The 11,942-nt window shown below is 36.4% G+C and overlaps 1 protein-coding gene across 2 annotated transcripts; it reads right to left on the bottom strand.

Annotated features, from left to right (window-relative positions):
• Positions 1 to 235: 235 nt before the first annotated feature.
• LOC121317619 (cell cycle control protein 50A-like) lies at positions 236 to 11,087 on the bottom strand. Of its 2 annotated transcripts, XM_041253753.1 has the most exons (7): positions 10,639 to 11,087; positions 9,686 to 9,805; positions 7,263 to 7,370; positions 6,269 to 6,356; positions 5,369 to 5,515; positions 5,075 to 5,281; positions 236 to 1,556 (listed from the first exon to the last, which is right to left on the bottom strand). In XM_041253753.1, the coding sequence occupies exons 1-7, from the start codon at positions 10,882 to 10,884 to the stop codon at positions 1,363 to 1,365; spliced, it is 1,110 nt and encodes a 369-aa protein (XP_041109687.1). In that variant the 5' UTR covers positions 10,885 to 11,087; the 3' UTR covers positions 236 to 1,362. The 2 variants fall into 2 exon arrangements, with proteins under 2 accessions (XP_041109687.1, XP_041109688.1); XM_041253754.1 differs by lacking the exon at positions 9,686 to 9,805.
• Positions 11,088 to 11,942: the final 855 nt, after the last annotated feature.

The following is an 11,942-nucleotide window of genomic DNA, read 5'->3' as shown; positions in this document are numbered from 1 at the left end:
ATGCAATACAGCCTCATCTCATCAGCAGGAGATAAAATCCACAATAGCATTACAACAGCATATGTCAATGTAGGCATGTCATTTACTGTTTTTTTTTTTTTTTTTTTTTTTTTTTGTGGTGTGGAAAATGCATGTCACTGACACACTTTTTTTATTTTTTTAAATACCTTTTTGTATTCTAAAACACTATCTCCTATTTCACTTTATTGATGTGAATAATTAGAACCAGTCAAGATTTTGTATTTTTCCACCTTTTATTAAACCACATAACTTAAAAGTAATCTCTGCAGGATCAACTGCTTTTAATAATACAGTAAACCGACAGTTATTCAGAGCAAAGTAAATAAATAACAATGATATTTCAATTGCATGTTAAGTGCCAGTTAACTGGTGAAGTAAGGTTGTGGGTATGCTTGGTGATGTCGTTTTGAAAACCTTCAACAAAAATACTTAAATTAAACGAGCCTAAAATCAAAAGCGGTTTCAGTGGTATTTGATATTGGTCCCAGCAATCCTCATGTTTGTGCCTAAGCCAAGTAAACTTATGTAACCTGAAAAAAATGTCGCAATTGTTCGAGGCATGCTATAGTCTACGCAACACACTGCATTTATTAGCTGAAGCAGGGTATAATAAAACTGAATAAAATACAGATGTATCAGATTATCTAAAATTATTAAAAGGTCAGATTCTAACCAGTGCAGTGTACTGGAAAAAGCATGGGAAGTAAATTAATTTAAATTAAAAACACAGACTGTACATTCATTCAGCAGGAAACATGCTAGATCAGCTTGAAAGCACTTCAACAAGTACATCATTGTCTTCAGGGAATTAAATATTAACATCTATATTCACATAATTTGTAACACAGGTTTTGTTTGACTGTCAAATACAATCCAGCAAATATATATGATCTAATATACAGCTATTTTTCGTTTGTTAAACTAGAGATTAATCATGCTTTTTGAAAATGCCTTAACATCCAAATTTTGGGTGTTGATCACAAAGCTTCAACTTAATACAAACTATTTTTAAACAGTTTGATATTCATGAACTATCCTAGACTATCGAGTCAATCAAGAAAGGATTTGGTATCATATCAATTAAAGCCTTGTGAATAAATAGACTAAGGCTTTAAAGTAGTGACTTTTAGAGGGTTACACTACATTGCACACACTGCAACCTGAAACATGCCTTTTAGTTACAACTGCTCCATCCCTAGGAATAAAATAAACCACTGCATTTAAAGGATAAACAACATGTACAACAACCGGCGATTCTAAGCTTTATTAGCTAGTGGTCCAAACTGGGCCCCTCTGGTTATGCGCATGCAGAGCAGGTTTTTTAGTGGCAACACTCCACCACTAGTTGGGTATTTCTGCACTGTTGTTACGGTTTCCATATTTGTGGTGGACAATCAGCAGGACGACGCCCAGGAAGAAGCAGACGGAGCCGACAGTGATGTAGGCAATGCCCAGAAACGGATTCTTACCACCCATCCAAGAGATAGTGCTCAGGATCATTCGCTTCCGCCCATCAAATCTACGCACAGGGTAATCTGAACACTGTATAGGAAAACAAGGTGCCACAGTATTTTCATACAGATACATACAGTTCAGGGATGTGCTCTTCAGAGTTCAATAAGAAGCTGTGAGGATTAATACATACAACAAATTAACACAGTTGGTAATATTCCATTAAAGCTTCAATGTAGTTTTATTTGTGGGAAACATAGGCAACTACCTGGCTGCTCATTTTTTATGTAGCATTATTCTGACTATCACTTTAAAATGACTTCTAAAAGCATGAACTGTGCAAGGTGCAATTCCAAGCTAGTTTTAGAAGACATTATTATAGCCAATGCATGAAAGTATTAGTGGTCATCACTAGAGCCCTGTGTTTTTCACAAATATGAAACAGCACGACACAAAAAAAAAAAAAAAAAAAAAATTAAATGCAAATATAAAAACTAAAAATCATTATAAAGCAAACACAGAATGACGTTTTTAAATTGTGAGGTTTATACAAAAATACTTTAAATAAATACTTGCATAATAGTTGTCAAGGCTCAGCCGTTAACATGGACACGATCTGAAGGTAAACAAGCCTGACTAGCACTTGCACAGATGTAAAATTTGGAGCGAGTCATTTCGGAATTAATTGTGATGGAAGAAAAGAGACGTTTGTTTCTAAAATGCCTAAACCATGCATAACAGTTAAACAATTTGAGCACGAGGGGATGTTTGCAGAATCATGCCAAAAGATCAGTGACAAATGTTAATTGTTTAAAAGAGGTTATTATTTCCAAAGGTGCCTTAACTAGTTATTAATTTCATTTCCCTTGTCAGGGTAGGAATACTATGGAATTACCATTTTTGGAGTTTTGCAAAAAAAAAAAAATACTGAAATACAAAAATAATTGTAGAATTTCCTCATTCACAAATGTAAAACCTTTGCTACAAAAGATTTTTCCTATCACTTGTTTGAGAAATCTCTAGAAATGATAGATTTCCATTGGGTATGTAAACTTTTGACTACAACTATTTATTTTTATTTTATCTTATTGTATTTTTTTTACTGTAAACAGACAGTTAATTAAAGAGTGGGGGACTGTACTTTACCGTTACTGCCGCTAATGAGAAATTATTTTTCTGTCCGAGGTCTGTTTATGTCAAAATGTTAAAAAAAAAAAAAAATGGACAATGTTTAATAAAAAATGTAGTTAAAAACAGAACTGCATTTTTAGTCATCATTGCACCCCCTTTGACTCTCTGCACCCCACACTTTGCGCACAACTGACCTAGTGGACCAGGGTCTAAAGTACAAATCCAACACTGCATCTGGCGCCAGTTGGCAAATAATGACACTTAAGCCATGAGGCACAATGTTAAAATTGTGGGATTACAAGGACGCCTGCTGCAGCAACTATTCTGTCTATAGGGCTCTGAGGGTATAGCTGCAGACCTACCCTGTGTTCAAAATCAATACTCAAAAACAGTCTAATTGCTTTAAACGGGTTTAACTACTGTGTAGACATATCTGGCCTCCATCTCACATGCACCAGATCAATAATGTACAGCACTGATGAACTGTGGACTCTCTCAGTTCTGGGTAATGGTTTTGCTGCAGTATTCTACTATGAGAGGTCCCGCTAGCTTTTCTGTGTTGAGTCATGAGTTTCTGAAATGCACATGGCTAAAATGTTGCGTCCCATCCATCAAATCTACATTTTAACACAAAGGCTAAGAAACTCCAGTAATGTGCATTTTGCTACATTTTTATGAATGTTTAAACTCTATGGCATGTAGATATAAACATATACATATAAACACAGACACACTTTTTTCTTTGTTATATATATTGCATGACGAGACGGGATTCGAAGCACTGTTTGTTGCTTTCATCTACGTGTGTTTTAATATGTTTTCTGCATTCCAATAACAGCAACGGTGTGTCTTTAAAACAAAGACTCTTGAAACACTGTACAGCTGTGCGTATGTTTTTTTTTTTTTTTTTTTTTTTGCCCAGCAGCTCTCACACACATTACATCTTGCCATCTTGATCAACAAGCCACGGATACTTCATCTTCAATTTAAAATTATAAGCGTTTGCATTTCTGTGCATTACTACTGCTTCGGTCACTAATACTCGTAATCAGAAGTAGATGGCTGAGATGCAGGTGAGCAATCTTCTTCATGAGAATCTTCTGAAGATGCTGACCTCTTAGCAAAAAAACTTCAGATTGACAACTGACTTGCTGTCAGTGTACACTCTGACTAGGTATTCATTTTTATGCTTAAAACAACCTGTAAGGGAATCCCTGTTAAACCTGTGCGGAAAATAACAAAAGCACAACGTTAAACTAGGCTACTGCAAAAAATGAAACGCGAGTTAAAAGAATGATCAGGGATGAATTCCCGTAATTTGTCAGCTCTGTTTGAAATACAATTAAGGGGCCCAGAATTAGTCTTAGCTAAGATATGAAGGTAAAAGCAAAGACTTTTGCAATTAACAGCTTTTTCTGAGTTTAATTATGAAACAGAATCAGCTACATTTGTCACCTCATTAAAAATAAACCCTGAAAACTTCAAGCCCTACTTGTGTGTGTTCACATTTATTTTTCCCATACTTGTTTTATTTCTAAGCAATACAGACCTCTGTTAACATGGAGCATAACACATTATTTTAAAATAAAATAAAGTGCGTGGTGGCATAATATCATATTCATTTCTACTGTTCATTGCGCTGCTAGGAACTGTAACCGAACTAATAGCATTAGTGTGTACGCATTATGCCCGTCTAAACATGAAACGGTACTTCAGTGTGGATGGTAAAGTTTGAGCTGGATTAATTAAAACGTTTTTGAGTACGGTTTGAGATCGGTTATGAAGTGTGGACAGGGCCTAAAAGTAAATATCTTTAATATTGCTGGCAAAGCCAAATACGAGGGGTATTGCTGCCACCTACAAGACTGGAATGTACCTCAAACACTGCTGTTATATTGCAGAACAGATTTTTTTTAAACAAGCAAGTATTTTGCGGTCATTGCTGCAATGTAATAGATTACCACGAATATGCACGTCTGCGTCCCTTTCCATTCTGTGAGTCCAGTGAACGTAAGACAAAATTTTTTTTCCGTCCAATGGATTTATTTTGGGTCTAGGACTCTAAATGTTACGCTAACGCGAGCTCTCTACTATAGACCAGTTTAAACTGTACATCTTTCCTATCAAGGATCCCCATGATGGAGAGCAAAATTAAAAACATTTTCAGAATCCTATCCCAACAGGCAAATGCCTGATTAAGACTTCTTACTTGGCTTTCTTTATTTTACAAGGTAGTATGTTCCAAAGTATGACAAACAAAAGTTATCAAACACTTACGACAGGACACGCGATATAGTGCTACTGGACCAAAGCCATGTAAGGTTGTGTAGGTCACCAATAGAATCCTTTGTAACCAATTTGAAATAAACTGTTTATTTGTTTTTGTTATCTGGTGTGGATTACATATGCCCTTAAGTGAATTCTAGATTTCATCCCCCTCTTTCTCATGTGATTTGGATTGAAAGGATACTGTAGGTGATCTCCAGGGTGTAGTTTCCACGCTGCAGGGTTGGAATCATGTTGTTTTTCTTCTCAATCAGGCGGTAGAGTTTGCGGAAGGTGGGCAGGGCAGCAGTGCGCATCCACACAATGAAGTCCTCGTTGATAAACCCGTTGTTCTCAGGGTCTGTATCCAGCTCGTACACAGGCTTTCGCCAGTTCACAGGTTTGGAGGTACCTATACAAAAATGCATTGGATTAATGACCTAGAAAAAACTAACTGCAATACCAAGTAAATTCGAGTATTACTAGATAGAATAATTACCTTGGAAAACAGCAGTTAGGTTAGAGTTACTTCCACCTGGGTTTCTAAATTTCACATTCTTGTCTGTCCACCAGGCAATTCCTTTCTTTATCAAAGGAACTACACTTTCAGTGCCATTGGGGTTAATGTAGTACAATGTCAAAGTGTCTGGAGGGGAAAAAAGCAAAAATGTTTTTTAAAAAAGTACTGTTTGATTACAACTCCACAAAACACAAATATTAATAGTTATAGAATTTACTTCACTGCTGGAAAAAAATATATATATAAAGAAATACACAGTCAATCTCAGTTATCTCGACACCCCACGGAGATGAACTTTAAGGCCAATTGAACGAGAACTCATTTTTTGCTTCACTCCTTGTGAATGGACACTGTAACCAGTTGCACTTGGTAGCTGTGAATGAATGAATGAATGAATGAATGAATGAATGATCAGTTTCCAGTGAGAGATCAGTCACGTGAAATGACAATGTCAAGTTATGCTTATGTTTTATATGGAGAAAATCTGGGACAAAGACGAATAGCACGAATTATACGAAGGTGGAGTTATCCACCAGTTAACTGAGGTTGACTGTATATAATTGTATCTCTAATAGGAAAATGACTAAAACCTATTGCCAGATAATTGCATTTAACAACTTACATTTAAAAAAATAAATAAGACTTGTAGGGTTACATAACAATTTAGCTCAGACAGTGCTTTACGCAAGAAAAGCCTGTAGAAATAGTAAGACCTTGAATAGATATGTGCTTCTCCACTGTTAGGAGGGAAGAAATATGTAATGAGACAAATATCTAACTTAGCTTTCTTATTTAATTCTTAATGCTTTCTTATTTAATTTTTACCCCGATCAACCTTTGTAAACATGTGTGAATAAGTCAATCTAAAAGAATTCTTACCGTTGAACAGGCTGTTAGCAATGGCTCCACAGGGGGCTATGGGTTTGCTATCACTGGTGCGGTATGGCTCACATTCCTTGCTTGGGTTCTGCAACAAGACAAACATGTAAACAGATCATCTCAAGCATAAGCACTCCTGATTGAATGGAAGTTTTACAATATGAAATCAACACTTTATTTCTTTCCAGAAACAGGCTTTACTGCTGGAGGGTGCAGTACCCCTCTGCAACACATTTCTGTTGATTGCCCAAAGTAGGACGCCCTTTAGAAATCAAGCATCTTGCGATAGTCCATTCAGCACTTTGCTGATGAGGTATATGCACAAACTACTGTAGTACAGTACCTCATTGTGAAAAGCTTTTTAAATGTTCAAAACCCAATGCAAGTTTAACAAAATTCCTAACACACATCATAAGACGGCCTTAAGTTTTATTTAAAAAACCTTTTGTTGAAAATTTGCAATTTAAAAACAAACATGTCTTTGTTTCTTGTAGAAGTCAATTTAAAAAAAGCTGTCAGTTGAGCTCTAAAAAAAAAAAAAAGGGGCATTTAAATAGCTTTAAAGTGTAATATAATTCTATGGAATTGGGTTTTTACTGTTTAGAAAGCTTTCATTCACAGCGTGTTGTGCACGTTTACCTACTCCACAGGTAAACTTGTTTTGGCTCTCACCTGGCTAATGGTCCTCAGAGTGTATGAAAATCAACAGAAATGTGAAACATTCCTCTGGAGGTTTTAGCAGAGTCCAAGAACAGTAGAAACTAGAGACATTATATAAACAATAATGTTCACACGAATCATTCAATGCTAAATTGAACACAGTTCAGGTGCACTTTCGAAACTTCTATAAAAAAAATAAACTTTCTTTTTAGGAGGGAAAGCTTACTGTAATAAGGGGGTTTGCAACATGTCTAAAATCAGCTTAAATGTATTTTCCAAAGCTATACAAGCTGGTCACCTTTGGAGAACATAAGGATAATGCAGCACCACTTACAGTTAAGGAGGATTTATCTCCATTCAGCTGGCTGTCATCTCTAGATTTCACGTAACGACGGTGGTTCTGGTAGAAATTGGACAGCCCATAATACATGAAAACATCGCTCTAAATAAACACAACAAAAAAAGAACACTTTTGTTAAGCAAACTCGTTCATTTTATGTCTGAAAGCTACAGTAAAAATATTCTTCAATAACACAAATCTACTAAAGAGAGTAACAAAGAATTAGCATGAAAAAAGACATACTAGAAGCATGAAATAAATAAAACAAGTAGGTGAAATGAGATTCAGTTGATAACATGGCTAATTACAAGATTCTCCCCAGGCCTTTTCAGCCGCCCAGCTAAAAAAAACAGATCCGCCCATTCTGCAGATGCTACTGTACCTTTAACAATAAGGACTGATTGTGATTCTAGCAGACTAGATCACTTGAATGTTGCTGTATGAAAAAAAAAATCTTGGAACCACATGACAGCAGGAAAATGTTGTCAAGACGTAACACAATCAGAGAATTAAAGGGCCGGTTTTCTGTGTTAAGCACTTAGAGGCTAAAACATTAGACTGCTAAAAAAAAATAACCGATTAGTTTCAAAGCAAAAATAGCAACAATGAACGCAGGGTTTTCAAAATAAGCCGGCGATCGGCGCAATCCACCACCTAATACTATATTTGCGCCAGCTACTTTACTAAAAATATTAAGATATTAATATTTTAATATAAAAATGAGTTATCATTCGGTCCATTTTTTGTGGGATTATTGTACTCTAGGTGATATATAGTACATAATAGCTATAGATATACACCAATTAAAAAAAAAAGCGTAGCCTTTTCCTTTTGTTGTGATATCGTAACAATATGTACCTAGGTGCTTGTAAGCAATATTGGGGGTTCATATATAGAGGCTGTACGTCTTTAAGAAGAAAGGGCATGACGGGATGTCAGCAGAACACTTAGCTGATATACAAATGCTGAGATGCTGGATTATTAGTCTGGTTTAATGCAACAGTTATGATGGTGACCAAACGTGTGGGAGTACTGTTGAGTAAAAACACCAGGTTAATTTTAACACCAGAAATATTTATCTACTTCATTACTATGTGGTTAATACATGACAGGCAGTTCAAATATGTACATTATAAAAAATAAAAATCTAAATCACTATTATATTTTCTTAACCCCCCCCCCATCCATCCTATTTTTATTAACTTAGCCAACTCAATTAAAATGCCATCCATAACAAAATCACATATACTTGCTGAAATTTCTCAGTTTCCAAAGACAGGTACAATTAGCCTATATGATCAATACATTTGCTGCTAAAGCAGTCAACTTTAGAATATCCCCATAAACATAGTGTACAGGTTTGTGAACTACATCATTTGGTTGCCCAGCCTTTAACAGCAAATTAGTACAGGTATGGAAAGCAAATAATTTTTTTTTTTTCACTTTCCAGCCTGTGGAGTTTTTAAGAGCCCTTTCATACCTAGTTCATTTGGAGAAGTTAATTCCCACTAGAGTTCAGTTAACACCCAATGTCAGGCAATGTGAAACCAACCACGTTTGAATTCACAGCGCAGCAAAAACCAAACCAACTGGTGGTGACGTAATGCATAGCCCACAGTCCACTCAAGTGTTTTTCATTCTGTTTGATTATATTTTAGCCACTGGACACCAACGAAGTTATTAAAAGAAAGTAGCCATAAATATATTGTTTTTCATGAGGCAACATTTCAGACAAACGTGTGTCATGCAGAGAGAGATATGTATAAAGTCTGTACACATAATGCCTTAATGGTTTTACTGAAACAAGAAATATACATATTTTATATATATATATATATATATATATATATATATATCACACACACATACAGCAGTTTATACAGTATATACCTTCACTGTATTGAACAGCAGTTTATACAGTATATACCTTCACTACTGAAGGGCAGTTTATTCTATACAGTATATACCTTCACTGTATCAAACAGCAGTTTATTCTATACAGTATATACCTTCACTGTATTGAACAGCGGTTTATTCTATACAGTATATACCTTCACTGTATTGAACAGTAGTCTGACAGCACATATCCAGATGATCAGGTTCACTTGCAAAAATTGCAGTGTGAACACAAACTAACTCTGGCGTGATTACAGTGGTGAAGATCCCAGTGAAGCAAACTTGAATTCACTTGGAAGCGAGCTGCAGTTCGTTTGAAATGTTCTGGTCTGAAACCAATCGAAGCAAAATGGCAACATTTTAATTTGTTTTGAAGTGGTGCACCGGAGTGGAGCCATTAACAAGCCTGCCTTTGCAACTCAACCGAGAATTTAGAAGACAAATGCATTACTTAAAATAGCAATACTTCACGGCCATGCTACAGTAAGTAGCTCCGAGTCTAGCTCTGGATGCATCTGTACCTCAAATGACTGCTCCAGTGTGAATGGGACTTTACATATACACGGCTTCGTGCTGTTCCAGGTCAATGTCTGAGAGCAGTTGTAGCACTCGCTGGCTGGGTCACTACCAGTGTAATCAATCTGCAACATGGAAAGCACAGATATCACACAAATTAAACGACAATACAATATATTTATAAAAACAGATTGACCGCTGTAGATTATAAATGTATTCTTTTAAGGCCTTCAGGGCCAACACAGGCACATTCCAATAGTGCAAGTACATCTCTAAACTACAATCCAAATGGGACTATGTAACCAAAAAAAAAAAAAAACATTTTGAATAGTGGTTAGCTTGCATGGTGTATGATCTACTCTACTGTATGTATGAAACACAGCTGTATCCCTAATGGCTCCCACTATAACCCAACGTTGACTGTTGATACACACCAGAGTGAATTTGCAATATGTAAACATTTCCAGAGCACTACAGTTTAAGTATTGTGTGGCCAATAATGTAAACTGTCTGTTATATCTCTTTCTTTTCTTTATATACTTAAAACAGCGAGTTTCCCCAGAAATGCATAAATGATTCATCGCGTGTAACCTAACTTACAAAACGTTCAATACCACACTGAACCCTATTACAGCATGAGCAATTAATTTAATGTCTGCATTGCGGACGCTGAATACTTTGAAATACACCGCATAACAACACCGTTGATACAGAATCAAAATTAAATTAATAATAATGTGTGCTTCTCGCTAAAAAAAAAAAAAAAAAAAAAAAAAAGTGAATGTCATTTTTTACTGTGCAATATTTGAATGCGATGTTTGCAGACTGGCAGACACACAAACAATTTACTATATAAAAAAGCGCAACAACAGGTTGTAAACACGTACTTAATTTTAAAAACGAACCGCTTCTCCTAAAGTTCATATAAACACACTAATGGAGGTTTTGTGTACGGTACCTCAAATTCCTTGATGTTATTGGAAGTTACCAAGAGGCCGATTCCGATAGGAATGAATATCAGCCCGATCACAAAGAAGGCAGGCAGCACGGTGCCTGCGGTGAGAATGGGCTGCCAGGCCGGCAGTCTCTGCTGCTTGAAGGCTGTGTTATCCGGCTTCTTGCTCTTCGCAGCCCCTACGCCGCCCGACCCCGCGGCACCAGAGAGCTGTCCGTCTTCTTCTTTAGCGTTGTAACTCGACGCCATCGTGTTGCTTGCAGTTTGTTTATAATTAATATATAAAAACACAGCCCCGCAGGATTCTGATGAACTTGAAAACACACAACACAGAAATAAATCAATTCCTGCTTGAGTGACACGGTCTTAATATCAAGAAAAACAAACGCTGCTTCCCTGAAACCAAAGCAGGCAGCAGCCACTTCCCTGTGCGTGCTGACGTCCTCGTGACGTCAGCGCGCGTGTTGAAGCTGTGCGAAGTCGTTGCAAGTAAAATATTACAGAAAGCGGAATTTCTTTGTGTGTGTGTGTGTGTGTGTGTGTATGTATATATATATATATATATGAATCATCCGTTAGAATTTTTGGCATATGATTGGTTAAAACCAAAAACAGATCCATCTATGCCCTCGTGACGCTGCTTACGGTAAAAACATTTATTGTTGTTCTTTTTTACAAACGTCCTCAAATAATCTCGTTGAACGTCCTTCCACACAGCAAAGCACTGTGGTAGACAACAGAAAATTAATTTACAAAATATACTACAAAACAAACATGTTGCAAACACTAAAATCTTCATAAAACCTTCGCGTTCATTGTTTTCTAACATCAATCTCTTTCCTACTTTCACCTTTGAAGTCTTTTAAGCTCGTGATTAGTTATTGTTTAGTTAGTCCAATAAAAGGTATCACCTCTCCTTCTCTTTGTCTGTTTTCTAACTTCCTAAAATTAAAACAACTCAAACTTGACGATGTAAACAAATATGACGTTCAAACTCAACAGACTCCTCCGAGACTTCTCTGCCGCAGTGAGAACTCACACGAGCAGTTCTCTGCCAAAAACTTTTAATAAATGCTCTAGGGACTTCAGAAACATGACTGATTCATAAAACAAATATGGACTGCAGACCTCGGCTCATAGTGGAAACTAAAGGCCCCTCATGGGGGAAGAACTATAGTTACCTCAAGGGACGTTTTTTTCAAAACCTGTAACTTGGATAACCACGATCCGGATTTTGTGATCGAGATTACTTTTTTCAATTTTTTCCCACAAATTGTCACTGCTGGATTACATTTAGCCAGATTATA

Source organism: Polyodon spathula, chromosome 6 (genome assembly GCF_017654505.1).
Source record: "Polyodon spathula isolate WHYD16114869_AA chromosome 6, ASM1765450v1, whole genome shotgun sequence".
In the NCBI taxonomy this organism is placed as follows: Eukaryota; Metazoa; Chordata; class Actinopteri; order Acipenseriformes; family Polyodontidae; genus Polyodon; species Polyodon spathula.
Note: the sequence above shows the minus strand (reverse complement) of the source record. Positions and strands in the feature narration are given on the sequence as shown.